General features: G+C 42.6%; 1 protein-coding gene across 1 annotated transcript; it reads left to right on the top strand.

Annotated features, from left to right (window-relative positions):
• Positions 1-16,116: 16,116 nt before the first annotated feature.
• LOC119804222 (melanoma-associated antigen B4-like) lies at positions 16,117-17,163 on the top strand. The gene is given in 1 exon segment (XM_038315702.1): positions 16,117-17,163. A coding segment is annotated over 1 exon segment (1,047 nt).
• The last annotated feature ends 444 nt before the right edge of the window (positions 17,164-17,607 follow it).

Here is a 17,607-nt window from a genome sequence, read left to right as displayed (position 1 = left end):
CCACCAAAGGTTATCAAATGTGACAAGTACATTAAATGTTCATTAGAAAGTTTATGTATAGGCCACAGAGCTCAGATAAGACAGAAAGTGTTCCTAGAATTCTTATGGAAATTCCTGGCCAAATTGGTCAGGAAAACTTGGGCCAACTTCTTCCCATTTTCCCTGCTCAGGGCCTGATATACTCTTTACCTAGAGAGGCTTCCTCCTTTACAAGTCATGTTTGGAATACTAGCTCCCATCCTTACCAAACTCCTAGGTATTCCCCATACAGAAATGTCTTAATCACTTTCTTCTCAAGTCTGTGCAGCCTTTGAAGGAAGGGTGCAAGGCTGTTGACGGAATAGTGAAGGGAATCCTGCCATCTCCCATCTCTGAACCTGTCTACTAGCGCAAATCAGGAGAGAGACTTAGTTTGGATAAAGAGGATTCATGCCCATATGCAAGGGACCCCACCCAGTCATCTTCACTACCACCCCATTTGCTGTCAAAGTAGGTGGTGTCATCTCTTGAAAAAGTCATGCAGTTGAGCCAGCAGACAGTGTATTTGGTGCATCTCTTCTCTGCCTAGAGGGTCACTGCAAGCACCCTAATAGCCTTTAAGCGACAGAAATCCCAGGTCTGCAAGGTAGAGTTCCTGCTCAAAGCCAAAATCAATCTGAGAGAGCCTCTGTAGATTGAAAGGAATTTTCTCCTAAGGGAAAGTGTAGGCTCAGACACATGACCCTGCTGTCAGGCCCAAGAAACTCAAAACTTGAGAACCATGTGAGAAAGTTTGCCCAGATCATCTTCTCTGGGACTCAGAAAAGTATGGCTTCCTATGGAGACTGGACCAGAATCTGAGGCATTACTTGGCTCTGGACAGGAGTCAGACACAGCACTCTGAGATCCAGGACAAAGCTGTCAACCTGTGTAGTAAATCTAGACTTCCACTTAAAGAACTGAGGCAAGGGAGGGTTATGTGTGTAGCTGGCAGACTTGGGTGCATACGGGGCAGGAGCTCGAGCTTCACTCTACCTAGATGAGACTTGGTAGACAGCAGTTGTGCCCCTGTGTTCTTTATTAACGCCCCCCACAACCCCAAGGTGGTGGTGGTGGGGAGGGTGGAGTTCCTGGAGAGCAGAGGTTTGTGGCTGAAAGCTGAGAATTCAGTTTCTAAATAGAAGAAGACTTGTATGTAACCTGGGGTAGGACATGCGAAATAGGAGAGAGAGGGAGGTGGGCTCAGGTAGTGTATGGCGGAGTTGGAAGCTCGGCGAGGTGGATAAGGCGTGAATTAACTGGGGCTTCAGAGGCTCTGGTTTTAATCTCTGCATGAAATAGCTCAAGAATGTGTAGGCAAGTGGGAAGGATTAGTGTCTTAGGGAAGTACAGTAAGGAAACCAGACTCTCCCTCTAAATTTCCTCCACAGCAGTCTGGTTCCTTAGTAACCTGGCCCTGCTGTCACTCTTTAGAGCCCGCCCCCTGGCCGGATATGGTTTATCCTCTCTTCCTGTGATGGCGGGAGGAACTGGATCTTAGTGCCGCTGGCAAGGAAGCCACCTCTGCTGCTCAGGCCCCGCTACCAGAGTCCTCAGAGAGGTCTGCATTCAAGGTAATGACCCCGAATATGTACCAAGGAGGAATAGGTCGGGAATAATCACAGGAGCTGTGCTAGTTCTCACTCAGGCTTTATATGCTTCTGTGAGGAAACAGGGACCGCCTCCCCCAACCCCCTGCCCCACTCTTAGATGGTAACTCTGATTCTAAAAATGATGGCTTCCTAGATCACAATTAAAGCCAGCCTTTGACTTCTAAATGGTAAGGCAAGAACCTTGAACTGAAATTCACATCTAGTGTGAGCTGTTCTGGCCTTGGGCTCTAAAGTGCCCCGTTGTGGAGTACAGAAGCAAAGGAATTTTATCAGACTTCATCGCCAGCAAAATTGGTAGTTAGTGTTCAGTGGAATGAACAACCAACTCCTGCGAGCTCTGTACTTACTCTTTTTTCCCCCTTAGAGACAGGGTTTCTCTGTAGCTTTGGTGGCTGTCCTGGAACTAGCTCTTGTAGACCAGGCTAGACACAAACTCACAGAGATCTGTTTGCCCCTGCCTCCCAAGTGGTAGACTTAAAGGCTTGGGGCATCACTGCCTGGCTCTCTACTTGAGCTTAAATGCCTGAGTTAGTGCTTAAAACCCAAACCTAGGAAAACACGCGAAAAGCACTGGATTGGCTGGTCCTGCCCAACGCAGGCTTGTAGATGGTATCAGGAACCAAAAGAAAAAGATGCATTGAGGATTAAGATAGCCATGCCCATCTCAGGGTGTTGTGAGGAAGTGTTTATGTGCAGAAAGATACCTAGAGGCTTTGGTTAGCCACACCCATCCCGTGGGAGTCAAAGAAAAGCCTAACTCTGGGAGCCACTCCTATCCTCTGGGTATCAGAGGAAAGTCTATCTCTGGTAGCCACTCCCATCCTGTGGAGTCAGTAGAAATGCTACCTCTGGTAGCCACTCCAATTCCGTGGGATGTCAGAAGAAACTCCTAACTAGGCTAGGCATGCCCATCCTGTGGCAATCAGGGGGAAGACTAACTTAGGCGAGCAAGCATATCCCCTGGGAGTCAGAGGAATCCTAACCTGTGTAGTCATGCCTAGTGTATGTCAGTCATAAGGAATGCTATACCAGAGATAACTAGAGGGGTTTTGTTTTGTTTTGTTTGAGATAGGTTTACTCTGTAGCTTTGAAGCCTCTCCTAGAACTCACTCTGTTTTCCACGCCCGACTGGAACACAAAGAAATAAAACATACCTCTGGCCTCCAGATATCTGGGAGGGACCAAAGGATGCACAGCCACCACCCAGCTATCTGGAAGCCTTTTTTTGTTTGTTTTGTGTTTTATTTATTTTTTTTTTTTGAGAAGGTTTTCTCTGGTTAGTAGTCTTAGCTGTCCTGGAAACTATCTATTGTAGAGCAGGCTGATCTCAAACTCATAGAGATCCATCTCCCTTTATATTCTCTCATACTACTCTTCAGAATCTGAAATGGAGCCCAGCACTTACGGTACAAATCCCAGCTTTTGGGAAGCAGAGGCAGAGTCTCTGAGTTTTGAAGCCAACCTGATTCTCCAAAGTATGTTCCAGGTTCCAAGACTACTAGGCCTATCACACAGAGAAATTCTGTCTTTAAAAAGAAGGAAAAAAATCAGAAATGAAAGGATAGGCAGAGAGCACAGCTGTTGTATAGTGTTTGCTTCGTATTAGTGAAACCCTAGGTAAAGTGGTAAAGATGACAAAAGCAGACACTATTTAATATAAATAAATAACGTGGAAGTGTTAAAAGTCTCCCGCTAATACTCTCCTGTATTGTTAGGAAGAAGTAAGAGGATAATGGGAAAATTGACCAGGATGAGCAGAAAAGGAAGAGAGGAAATACAGCAGTGATTGTGGGAAGCGGGGAAGATTATTATACCAGGTGTTCATGTCGGGAACTTTACAGCAGTTCCCATAACTTCACCTAATGAGTGCGGACAAAGAAACAGGGTCAGCTTCAAATGTCTGGGCAGGATATTTACATCCTGGCTGTATGAAAACTGAAAGCTAACACGTAGCACAGGGATATTTAAATGTCCTGATTAGGAACTGGAAGCGTGCCAGCCCTCTGTGGTCCTCTGAGCGTGTTCTCTGAGAAGGGACAGCCTTGGTCTCCTATAGGCCCACTTTAGCCTTGGTCTCTCATGTTATATGTGGAGTTAGTCGACCACATTGAGGTGCCAATCTGTAGTAAGAGGGGTGGGCCGCGTCCCGCTACCCTGCTAGCTTAACCCCTGAAATATCCACACAGAAATTATATTAATTAAATTACCTCAAGGCCCATTAGCTCTAGCCTCTTATTGGCTAACTCTCACAAATTGATTAACCCATTTCTATTAATCCGTGTTCACCATGAGGTCATGGCTTACCGGCATGAGTCTAACCTACCTTCATCTCAGGCAGGAGATTCATGGTGTCTGCCACACTTCTTTTCTTCCCAGCATTCTCTTTTGTCTTCTCCGCCTACCTAAGTTTCTGCCCTATTAAAAGGCCAGGCAATTTCTTTATTCAACCAATGAAACAACACATAGAAAGAAAGGCCTCCTATACTAATTATATATATGACAAAACATTACCACCTATTACTTCAGGGGTTCGTGCATTTATGTACTCCTGTGTATTTTTAAAAATTAGGACAACTGTAGACAGAAGTTCTGTCCCACCTAATCCCACAGCCATTCAGTTCCCAAAGAAACACAAAAAAAGATTATATTAATTATATACTGTTTGGGCCTTTTAGCTCTGGCTTATATTAGCTAGTTCTTATAACTTAAATTAACCCATAATTCTTATCTATGTTTAGCCATGTGGCTTGCTACCTTTTCTAAGTAGGGCATTTTTTCTTGCTTCCCTCTGCTTTTGGCTGATGACTACATGTCTGATTTTTCTCTTCCCAGAATTCTCCTAGCCTTGTTGCCCCACAAATACTTCCTGTCTATCTACTAACCAATCAGAATTTTATTTAACTAATACAAGTGACAAATCTTTACAGTGTAGAATATCATTGTCCCACAACATTTCCCCTTTTATCTGTTCAAAACAAGAACTCTGAATCTAATTTCCGTTATTAAGCTTTTATTCTTGATCATTATCCATAACTTCCTGCAAACAACAGTCTAACAAAGACAAGCATTCAAAATTCATTAAGGGAATGTGGGTGTAGCTTCTTAGGCTACTTTGTGCTGATGAGGGTCATTAGCAATCTTTCAGAGACTCTTAGAAAATTTAGGATTATGGTCAAGTCTTGACTGGAGTATTCTGTGAGGCTTAATCATCTCAGCCAGCAGCCTTAAAGCTGTTATGGATGTAGAACTCAGGAGAAACGGCAGCAGAGGTGCTCTGAAACATTGGATCATCTGGGCCATCTGCTTTTATCAGAGCTTTTTAGGGTCCTTCCCCAATCAAACCTTCTTTTTCTAACATAGAATGAATACAACCCTCTCATTTCCTATGGAAATAAAAGCAAAACCTCTTCTCCAAAGTAACATATCTTTTGGCTTAAACTTTGAAGTCAAGGCATTTTCAAAATATATAGGTTGTATTAATCCAATAGCATTTATAATCAAATGTATTTTAACAGTTGTTGTTCCTTCCTCAACAGTCAAACAATTAAAGATGACATAGTAACATACAGTATCCAGATTCTCTGTGTATTTTACATCTTTATGTGGCTTTATTTCTTACTCTATTTTTAAATTTTTATTTTTTTAATTTTTGATATTTTTGAGACAGGATTTCTCTCTGTAGTCCTGGAACTCACTCTGTAGGCCACAGTGGCCTAGAACTCAGAGATCTGCCTGCCTCTGCTTTAAGGATGGAAGTTACAAAATAATCTCCCACTAGCTCAGAATTGTGTTTAATAAAGGGTTGTTTATTTAGTGGTAGACTCACAGATTACAGTCCACTGCGTGAATGGGGAACAGGAACCGAATTCAGAATCTAGGAGAGAGAGAGCAAGAGTGTGCTTTATGTTGGCATTTACAGTATGAGGCCAAACATAAATGGGCTAGTATCCTCTTTTTTTGTTTGTTTGTTTTTCGAGACAGGGTTTCTCTGTAGCTTTGGAGCCTGTCCTGGAACTAGCTCTTGTAGACCAGGCTGGTCTCGAACTCACAGAGATCCGCCTGCCTCTGCCTCCCGAGTGCTGGGATTAAAGGCGTGCGCCACCACCGCCCGGCTGTGGGCTGGTATCTTAAAGGCCACTGGCTGAAGGAATTCCTATAGCAGTGCCTCCCAAGTGTGAGGATTAAAGTTGTATGTCATCATACGTAACAACTCTATTTCTTTTAAAGGACTTTCTCTATCCTTTTTCTTTTCTCTCCCAAGCCTAAGTATATTATTAAACATACTGTAAACTGTTTAGAGGTGATTTTTTTTCTTATCTGAATCTGTCTTTAGTGTATATCTCTATTGTTTTCTGACCTCATGAGTCTTTAATCTGCTAAGCAATATGGCTAGCATTAAAGCTGTGGCTTTGGCAGCTGATCCACCCCATTCCATAGATTTTTCAGAGTCTAGCTTCATGTCAGGAGTATTTGTGGGAGTCACATTTATTGCCACAACTCTGTGGAATTCCTAGGTGCAAGCCACCCCCAAGAAGCCTGATGCCAGCTACTCATAACACCATTTAATGTTTGGTGGCAGAGCCTCTTAAAAGAACTGTGAGGTTTTTGCTGCTAATGCTGAGTCAGGACGCCTCTCTTAAAGGACCCATGCCTCTGCTCACTGCCAGTAAACAGAGCCTACCAGAGTTACCAATAAGCCACACTTGACTCTTTTATTACCTGTCTAGAATGCTTTTAAAAAAAGCTTTCTCAGGCTTTACATAAAAATTCTTGCCAAATGTTTAGGTGCCATTTGTAGACAGTTTTCGTCCTGCCTGGTCCCAAAGGCATTCAGCCCTAAAGAAACACACAGGAGTTTATATTAATTATAAACTGTATGGCCTCTTAGCTCAGGCTTATTTTTTTTTGAGACAGGGTTTCTCTGTGTAGTCCTGGCTGTCCTGGAATTCACTCTGTAAACCAGGCTGGCCTCATACTCAAAGACTGGCCTGCCTCTGCATTCCAAGCTCTTACAACTTTGATTAGTCCATAACTCTTATCTATGTTTAGCCACATGGCTTGATACTTTTTCTCAGTAAGGTATTTTCATATTGCTTCCTCTGCTTCTGTCTGATGTCTGGGTCTCTGTCTTTCTTCTTCCCAGAATTATCCTCATCTGGTTGCCCCATATCCTGCCTGGCTGTTGTAGGAGGTTGCTTGTTAGTTTCCCAGCTACCCAGATTCCTGAAATAACCATGCAGAAACTCTATTAATTAAATCACTGCTTGGTCAATCACTATAGCCATATTCCTAGCAAGATCTTACATATTAAATTAACCCATTTCTATTATTTTATATTTACCACGAGGCTCGTGGCTTACTGGCAAGGTTCCAGCTCACAGCTCACATTTTTCCCCTCTGGTGGCTTCATGGTTTCTCTCTGACTTCACCTTCTTTCTCCCATCATTCAGTTTAGTTTTCCCTGCCTCGCTCTATTCTACACTATCACAGGTCAAGGAAGTTTCTTTATTTGTTAACTAATAAAAGCAACACATATACAAAAGAAATTCCCACACCACCTGGCTATTGACCAATCCGCATTTTATTAATCTAATATGACTGACAAATCTTTACAGTGTGCAAGAGAATTGTCCCACAGCAACTAATAGCAGGATATCCAAGAGGAGTTTTGGAGAGGTCCAGTAGTAATGGTATGCCAGAGGCAAAGGCCTTGAGCCAGACCAACAATACATTACACAATTAAAATATGTGGCTAGTGTAGATTGGACAAAGGGTATGCAATGTGACACACTGTAGCTCCCAATTCCACTAGGACAAAAAAGGTTTGGAAAGACAGCAGTGCAAGGTGGGTTTCTGCTGTTGTTTTATTTTCCTTTGAATTAATTTTTGGGGTATTTTCTTTTGGGTGGACACTGCAGGGATGTTGGATGGCTAAGAAGGGACTGGAGGTTGAGTAAAATAGAGGCACATGATGGAAAATTCCCAAAGAATGAAAAAAGAATTATGATATTAAAAAATCAGATTTTAATAATAGATCTCTTCTCACAAAAACAAGGTGAACAGTTCCCAAGGAATGATCCCTGATGCTGACCACTGGCCTGTACATTCACAAACTAATTCTGGCGGGTCAGATTAACCTACTGGGTGAACTCTAGTTCAGTGAAGGATCCTATCTCAAAAGATACAGGGTGACAGTGCCTGAGGATTGACTCTTGAAGCTGACCACTGGTATCTACATATATTTGTACATGCTCCTTCATATAGACTCACATCTGAAAGCATACACACACACACACACACACACACACACACACTTATTCAGAGACAGATACAGACAGATAGACAGAGGGAGAATCTATAATATAAAAGTGGCCAGATACTTGCTAAGAGAAGCCACAGAAGAGGATTAAATGTGAGAAATTCCAAATGAGGATTTTTAGTATAAATTTTCATAGATAGTATAATATTAGACATTGAGAACCTCCATATTCCTCAGTGATGGGTAAATATAAGTTGACTGCATGGTAACTAGATGAAGCTATAGATGTTTAGAGCTAAGATTCTAGGCCTACAATAGAAAATTACTCTGAACAGATATCATGGGACTGTGAATAAACTGGAGGGAATCTCCACTTGGGCATGCATAGAAAATGTCCTGCGCTCTTTGGGGTTAGAAACTCAGAAGACAGGAAGATAATGCTTTGCTGTGAACTGGAAAGCCCATTCCACTAAAAGAATATTTAAATTTCCAAGCGTGTGTGTGTGTGTGTGTGTGTGTGTGTGTGTGTGTGTGTGTGTATGTGTGTGTGTGTGTATGTGTGTGACTGGACAAGCAAAGCAGATACGGATTTTTTGCTGATGATATCCCAGGATATCTATGAATGTATCCCAAAACATTTACAGATTAAAACATATTGCAATGTCCAAAGGACTGACACTTCTGAGGCAGAAGGTCAGATTTGGTTTTTAAATAGAATCCTAGAAGATTTAGCAGGGAAAAACACCTTTACTGAAAATATGATATAATGAGAAAACTTGTTCTTAAATTTTCTTTGGAAGTAACATTTTGAGCTGATTTGTTTTTCTAAGTCCTTAGTGTTAAGCATTTTGTTATCTTCTGGATTAAAAAAAGATCATCAGGATGTGGGAGCCAGCCAGATCACCCTGTCCTGTCTGTGTCTGTGGTCCTACAACAACCAGAGTCTGTGTTGATGTCTGTGTCCATGTTATCACCGAGGGCTATGCAAGATGTCTGTGGTCTGTGCTGCTGCTTGAAGTTATGTTGATGTCCACGGGTTGTGCTGTACCTCCAGGCCATATTTATGTGAGTGGTCTATGCTGCCACCTGTGACCATGATAATATCTGGGCCTGTGCTGTTTCAGAGGGCCATGCCTGGGTCTGTTGTCCTACCGCAACTGGAATGTCTGTGGCCAGTGTTACCACTCATGAGTAAGGAAGTCACTTTTGCAGTGCTATTGATGACTTAAGATGAACATTTGATAAAGAGGGACATGGCTTCTGTGACAGCCTCTACCTTCCACTTCTCTCAAAAGTAGCAACCTAAAATAGGTAGCCATCAAAGAGAGTGCTTAAAATGTATGATAGGAATGATTAAATGTAGCTTTCCACTACTGATGGCTCCTGGAGAGAGTGTGGGAGGGGGAGGACTCAGTTCTATTTAAGGGGCAGGCCCCTGGGATCATACTCCAGTGAGTATGTATATAAAATAAATTGGACTTTTGTATTTTTTATTTTTACTTTTATTTATTTATTTAGTTTGAGGGAGAGAGGTCACAAGAGTGGGGGTCAGATGGAGAAGGACTGGAAAGTGAGTGTGATCAGGGTGTATAATGTGAAATTCTCAAATAATCACTAAAAATATTATATTGAAAAAAATTATCAGGGTGGAATGCTATACTCTGTGCTTAAAACAACTATAGTGATGGTAGTAATGGCGTCTCTTAAAATCTCAGTGCACTCCAGGCATGGTGCCTCATGTTTTTCATACACTAACCATATACTACCAATCTTTTAAGACAGATCATATGAACTGATCTCACAGATGGACTGCCTAAGGGTCAGAAAGTTTGCTAATGTACCCAAGCTCACCCAGCTGATAAATGACTGAGCAGGTCCTAGATGCTTGGTTTTAAGTACTCTAAGAGCCCACCATATTCCACATATTCCAGAGTGAGCTGACCACAAACTGCTTCATTTGCTTTCTCCTACTCTTTCCAAATATACATCACATGATTAAAAAGATGAACTCTAACCAAAATACTGAATTGAAGCACAAAATTAATAAGAATATAAAATGAACTGGGAAGGGTAGATAAAAGACAGAAAGAGATAATACAATATGATCAATGGCACATGCAAAATTGGGGAGACTCAAAAGATCCAAGGCTTAGAAAATCATCTGGCTGTATCCTTCTGTGAAGAAAGCAAGTATTTTAGAAGAATTTTTACTTGGTTGGCAAAGAAAACTAAGAGATCAGTGTGTTCTACTGATAAGATTTATCTTGAGATCCTCGTCAGTTTTTAACTGGAGCATAAATTTGAGTTTCATTTAGAGCACAAGTACACAGACAGATATGAAGCAAATGAATACCAAAATAAATACAAAATCAATAGAATGTGTAGCAGCAGCCTGCTTGTTGGTTCTTGGCTGCTTAGCCCCGAAATAATCACATAGAAAATGTCTTATTTAAATCACTGCTTGGCCCATTAGCTCTAGCTTCTTATTGGCTAACTCTTACATATTAATTGAACCCATCCCCATTAATCTGTGTATCACCTACCAGTCACTTTCTTCTGTATCCTGCAGAATTTCTCGCAGACTGTTTCATGAAGCAGGAACCCCAAAAGATCGTCTCAACTTTAAGCAAGTTCAGTAGTCATTTCTCTGTGGGTCCTGTATGTGCAGTTAAGCAGTCCAGGCAAGAGCAATTTCTTGCCCAAATGACTAACCAACTCCATAAGAATCTTCTTTGATGCCCATCTTCCTCTTGAAGTAATTGGTGCTACCAGGAGCAGATGTGTCTCATTGTCATGAAAATCCTAAGTTATTAAAGCATTTAAATGCCATATTCTGAAGGTCTCTGAAAGATTTGAAAAATACCTAACTGAAATATACTCTAAACATCTAGAAAATCTAACTAACATGACTACAAATGACTATTATAGGTATTAACATATATTTCTTAATTATACATTACATTTTTAAATGAGCTACACAAACATAATACCTTAATCAAGATCCTAAATACATATATGTATAACAAAATTGACCTTAAATTTGCCTCAATAAACCAAGACTCATACCAATGCAAATTATTCATATCTATATCATATCCCCCTTTAAATGTAAACAAACATTTATAGACAGTATTTGGGAATATGGGCATAGTTTTCTCCATACTGCTTCATGCTGATTGATGGATATAGTAATTTTGGGGGGTATTCACAGTGACCTTCGGGGGATCTTGTTCGATAAAACCACACCAGTCTGGAAGCAACCCACAGGTTCTCATCCTCTGTGGAAACAAGAGAAGAACCTCTTTTCCAAAGCAACATATCCTTAGACTCGAATTTGGAAGTCTTGATACCTTTATAATATACATGCTTAGCAGTCCATATAATGAAATGTCTCTCTGTACTTAGTTTATTCGCAGTCAAAAAATTCAAAGATAACACAATAATATACATAATCCAAATTCTCTGTGAAATATCCATCTTTATGTGTCTTTTCTTTACTCCTTTTATATCTATGACTATCTGTACTCTTTCCCTTTAAAGATGTTACCTTTTTTAAAAGCATTAACTTTATTTTATGACTCTCTATACTCTTTTTCTTCTCTCTTCCAAGTCTACGTACATTTATCCAATACTATGACTCATCTGGATTTGTCTTTATTGCATATTTGTAATTCTTTACTGTCCAGGAGTGCTTTTTAAAATGCTAAGCTCTTATTAAGACTTAAGCTGCTCCATTACTATGGTATTTATGGGACCTCCTGCTTGCCAGCCCAGTCTAAAATTTCAGGTGCTTCATTACTACGGTATATATGGTATTTCCAGCATGGTGGAGGCGCTGGAGCCTCTGAGAGCCATGCAAACAGCCTCATTCTCAGGCATACAGCTGGTCCATGTCACCATTAAGCAAGCTGCAGCAGTCTTCTCACAACCCAAGTCAAATGCTCTGTAGCTGGATCTCCTGCCTGAAAGAGTCAGAGCTCGTGCTAGCAGCAAGACCCAGAAAGCCAGCATTTCAAAACAACGTGGCTTTTTTTCCTGCTACAGCTCAATTAGGAAAACCTTTTTTAAGGGAGCTGCAGCAAGCCACTAGCTGAAAAAAAATATGGCTAACTTTGGGTTTTTTTTTTAATGTGTCTAGAGTTTCTTTCCAAGCCCTCTCGTGAGAGGTTTTATACGGATTTAGTCCACCAGCAGGCAGATCTCTGTGAGTTGAGGCCAGCCTGGTCTACAAGAGCTAGCTCCAGGAAAGCCTCCAAAGCTACAGAGAAACCCTGGCTTGAGAATCTAAAGGAAAAAAAGGGGGTTGGGAGTGAGGGTCACTTAACTGATTCCCATCTGAGTTTCCATATAGAACCACCAGATTTTGGTAATTCCTGTCTCTCTGAAATGTCTCCAAAAGAAAGTTGTAATTTGTAGTAAGTGGGAACATAGTTCAACAAAGGAAAAAATTTGGATATAATCTGAATAAGAGGGAGGATCTATATAGGCCATTCTTAATGTCTGTTCCCCAAACAAAGCAGTTCCGTGTCCTACCCCTGCTGCAATGCCCAGGGGTTCCTGCAGAGGACGCTATTTGGGAGTTCCTGCAGAGGACACTGTGTGAGGTTTGGCTCCATTGTTTTTGTGGAAAATTTGAGATTTTGGCTTGGTTTGGAGGTTGAGAGACTTTGGTCAGTAAAGTGAGAGATTTCAAGCTCTTCTATCTATTAAGTGACACTCAAGGAACACTGATTCTGAAGTAGTGGGGTGCCGTACTAACGCGCCCCTGCCTTAAGCTCTAGGAGACCCCACGCAAAAGACAGGATACAGTTCTTTCTCACTTCCGTTTTGAAGGCGAGAATCTCGGGCTCCGCACGGAGACTCCACCTCCGCAGCTGCTGGATCCTGCCGGTCGGCTGAGCGTGGATTTCGCCAACTCCTCTGGAATCAAGGTAAGGTCCCCAAATATGTTTTGACGGGACTAACCCCTTGCCCGTGGTAGAGCAGACTCCACAAAATGTTGTTCCCTACTCCTCTTGATTTGTTTGTCCTCCTGTATCTATCCCTCGGTATTCCGTCCTTGTATACATCCTCGTCAAGTCTACTCCATAGCCGTCATCACAGCAGGAACCCTTTGGAGGTCCCGGGCCAGAGCTTTTATGACCAAAGTGGAGCGTTATTTTCACTCAGAGGCTTTTTGAAAATATATTTTCCCCCTGAGAAGAAAGAAACACCAGGAACGGCAAAATGGTTCTGCAGCGAAACACGCTTTTCCATGCAGGCCCGAGGATCGGGGATTCGGTCTCCCAGACATACATAGTGGAAGGAGAAAGTCAACCTGTTGTTCTCTTACTTAGATATGCGTGGGTCAGGACACACAGGGATAAATTTCATTTTTTTTTCCTAGACCAGGTTTCTCTGTAGCTTTGGAGCCTGTCCTGGAACTCACTCTGTAGACCAGGCTGGCCTGGAACTCAGAGAGACCCACCCACCTGACTCTGCCTCCCGAGTGCTGGGATTAAAGGCTTGCACCACCACTGCCAGGCCCGGTTTAATTTTTTTTTTTTCGAAGAAAAGACCCGTTAGCTGAGAGGGAGGAACCTCTGAATAGAGGAGGTCTTTACTGTTTTGTTTTTGTTTTTGTTTTTGTTTTTTTGGAGGGGGGAAATGCTGAGATTAAAGGCACAAGCTGCCAAGTCCTGCCAGAAGCCGTCTAAAAATTCCAGTGGGTAGATCAGTAGTATATAGTACACAAAGTAGGGCCCATGCTGTTAGGGCTTGGGAATCTTCAGCAAGGTAGTCAGCTGTGGTGCACGGTTCCCTTCTAATGACCCAGCAAGAAGTTGGCGTGGGTTGGAAATGTAGGGATTCAAGTCAGTGGCGGGAGCAATCTTAATCTTCCTAGTTGTGCATCGAGCTTGAGTGAGCTGGGTTCCAGCAGGAAGATCTACAAGTCTCATCCCTGCTCCTAGGAGATGTTGGACAGCAGAGAGCAGAATCCCCAGAAGGTGAAGCCAAAGGAAATAGCCCGAGTGTGGAAATGGAGTTTGTTCAGTATTTAATTTAAAAATATTTTGCATTTATTTGTGTGTGTGTGTGTGTGTGCGCGCGCGCGTGCGCATGCACACATGTGCAGATGTGGCACGGTGCACATACGGGTTCTAAGAATAAAGCTTGGGGCTGGGCGGTGGTGGCGCACGCCTTTAATCCCAGCACTCGGGAAGCAGAGGCTGGCAGATCTCTGAGTTCGAGACCACCCTGGTCTACAAGAGCTAGCTCCAGGACAGGCTCTAAAGCTGCAGAGAAACCCTGTCTCGAAAAACAAACAAACAAAAAAAAAAAAAATAAAGCTTGGGCTATTAGGCTGAGCCATGTCACTGATTTATACTCAATATTAATTGGTTTATTATTTTACATTTAGTGTATTGTGTGCCTGTGTGCACATGTGTGTGTGTATCTGTGAGCTAAAATAGGAGTGTGGGGGCAGCTGTCAGGAATTGTTTTCTCCTTTCACCATGTGGGTGTCAGGGATCAAACTCCAGTTCTTAGGCTTACCTTTCCCCACAGAGCCATCTCCCAGTACGGCTTTTCCCCTTCTCCATATTTAATGGAGAGAGTTGCAGTGAATCAATTGGCAGCTAGAAAATCTTGAGGCTTACAGTTTAGACTTGAGAATCTAGGGTTAGAGCTCTCAGGAGTAGATGCCACCTAAGTTTATTCAGGTAGGGTCTCTGGGACATTGCTACTTTGATTTATTTAGAGAGTATTTATCTCAGCTGAGTGAGAAGTAACTGAGGAGACCCATGACCTCCTAACAGTAGGGTCTCATAAAGGATGAAGATAGCTTGTTGTAGCTCATGCTTTCTCTCTGCACAGGGTTCTGAGGGAGCTAAAAATATTAATCTTCTATGAAGGGCATCAGGTCAGCAGGGGAGATTTCCAGGTGATCATGAGGAATTCAGGGAAATCACGCCCCATATTAAGAGCGGTCCCAAGGAATCCCTCTTGATGTTATCCCCCATGAGGTCTCAGTTAAGAAGTTCCCTTAGTTTCTCTGCAAGACTAATAGAAAAATGAGGGTCTTAGTCTGATGAATAAGCAAGGAGAAGAATTTGTGCTTTCTTGTTGGCGAGTGGTCGATAGAATTAACCAGACTAGCTTTAATATAAAATATTCAGCTTTAATAAGGGGAAGAAAGGGAGCTTACAAAGCCAGGGTTCCAGCGGAGCGCAGGAAAACAAAGAGGAAAAACAGACACACATGGATGTTTTATGAACTATTTGTGGGCCCGGGGGGGGGGGGGGGACACACCCCATAGACAAGGTGATTGGCTGAGCTTCCCCATCACCTTCTTGAGACTCAGATTGAAGACTTTGAGAGAGGACCATGAGCAAAACAACATATGACAGGGTCTTAGCCTACCTGCCAGAGCTTTGGACCTCTGGAAGATATACTCAGTATGGCTACACAGAGGCATAGACACACCCTCTGCTAAGTGTCAGTAAGGTTTCTGTGTAGAGAGGGGAGCTTAGTTCTAGCTCCTTCAGGAGTCAGTGTATAAACAGTAGGTGAGGACTGAAGGTACTTCTCCCTCAATCCGAGTTTGCGGAAACAGTAGCCTGTGGCTTTCTTGGCACTCAGCCCTTGGAGCCACAGAACACAGTCGAGGTGTCTCTCATCTCTTTGTATTGTGTATAAGTGAGATGAGATCCTCTGGCTGAAGGTACAGGAGAACGGAGGGTTCTTGATCCTGTATGGAGACAAAATGATAATTCTTAATGATAAGTACCTAGAAAGACAAACGAGATAGCCCCACAGAGCTATTAGTACTTCTTCCTTATAGGAGCAATGGGAGGAAAACCTTCCTGCATTTTTTTCATGAATACTAGGGGGATTTAAGTGTTCAGTTGCTGAGCAGCATAGGAAAGAGCTTCTAGGACTTGTCAAAAGTAATGTGTGTGAACTGAGAAGACACCACCAGCCCTAGCTATCACCAAGTCAGTGGAGCCTGGCTGCTTGCACACTGGACAAACTATAGCTTCCTTTACTGTTTGCTTAGGCTAACTAAGAAGAGTTCCTAGATTAGTGTTTGTATGTTTGTACGACCTGTAGAGGCAGGTTGCTAAAAGCCAAAGTGTTATGACCCTCCTGAAAGTACTTATAGGATCTCATTATCCCTCCTCCAGGTACCCAAAGTACTTGATTTCCATCCCACACTCTTATCTGCTGATTCTAACCACAGCCATCATGCCCAGGGGACAAAAGAGTAAGGCCCGTGCTCGCGAGAAACGCCGCCAGGTCCAAGATGAGGTCCAGGGGTCCAGCGATGCTCAAGTAAAGGCAACAGAGGAAGAAGAGCCACCCTCCTCCTTTGCTCATGATCCTGGAGATGCTGTTGCAAGCACGTCTACTGCTAGCTTCCCTCCGAAGTCTTCTTCTCAGGGCAAGGCATCTACCATCACCACTGGTAAAGGTGCAACCCGAGGAAGATCTGGTAAAGGTGCCAAGGGCCGAAGGGAGCAAAATCCTAGTAGCTCTATGGCTATGGTCTCACAGTCCACTGAGAGCCCCCAGAATGATCTTCTAACAAGGAAGACGGGAATGCTGATGGAGTACCTGCTCTGCAAATACAAAATGAAGCAGCCAATGAATAAGGGAGAAATGCTGAAAATTATCAACAGGCGATTCAAAGAGGACTTCCCTGAGATCCTCAAGAAAGCCTCTGAGCGCTTACAGCTTGTTTTTGGACTTGAAGTGAAGCAAATCAAGCCCAATAGTAGCTACTACACCCTTGTCAGTAAGTTAGACCCCAGCATTGGTGAGACTCTGACCACTGGCTTGCCTTTTCCCCAGAATGGGCTTCTGATGCCTCTGCTGGGTGTGATCTTCTTAAATGGCAACCGTGCCACTGAGAAAGAGATGTGGGATTTCCTGAATATTTTGGGAATCTTTGATGGGAAGGTGCACATAATCTTTGGGGAGCCCCGAAATCTCATCACCAAAGATTTGGTTAAAGAAAAGTACCTGGAGTACCGGCAGGTAGCTAACAGTGATCCTCCATCCTATGAATTCCTTTGGGGTCCCCGGGCTCATGCAGAAACCACCAAGATGAAAGTCCTGATGTTTTTAGCCAAGGTCAATGAGACCGTTCCTCAGGCCTTCCCATCTCATTATGAAGAGGCTTTGAGAGATCAGGAAGAGAGAGCCCAAGCTGAAGCTGTAGGCAGGAGTGGCACTACTGACAAAGATAAGGCAGAGTAGAAAGTCACATCTGGTGACTCCTCTTGCTCCTAGAGAAATGAGAGGCAGATACAGTCTTAGGTTTGGAGCAGAGTTTCCCAACTTAAAAGTAGTGAGAGGCTGATGGTTCATAATGTGTCTCTTCTTGTGCTTTGGTGTTATACATTAGTATTTTTCAAGTTCCCTTTTCTTGGAACCCTTATTTAGATTCAGAGTCAATAGTTATAAATGACATAGGTCATAGTATTTGTTGCTGGAAGATTTAAGTGTAAGAACTTTGGTATTCTCTATTACATTTTAAAAACCCTTGAATCTTTAAGTTGAAGAGCAAGCAGCCGTGAATTTGTAATGGAGATTTTTCTCAAATGTGTGAAAGAGTGTAATTTGTTTCGTAAAATAGAGGAAAACAAATCAAAATGTATAAGCTGTTATTTTCCCTTATTCACTTTTGTTTCTAATCCACTTTTTGGTAAAGTTTGAAGAAATGTACTTAGTTGT

This window comes from Arvicola amphibius, chromosome X (assembly GCF_903992535.2).
Source record: "Arvicola amphibius chromosome X, mArvAmp1.2, whole genome shotgun sequence".
NCBI classification, from domain to species: Eukaryota; Metazoa; Chordata; class Mammalia; order Rodentia; family Cricetidae; genus Arvicola; species Arvicola amphibius.
Note: the sequence above shows the minus strand (reverse complement) of the source record. Positions and strands in the feature narration are given on the sequence as shown.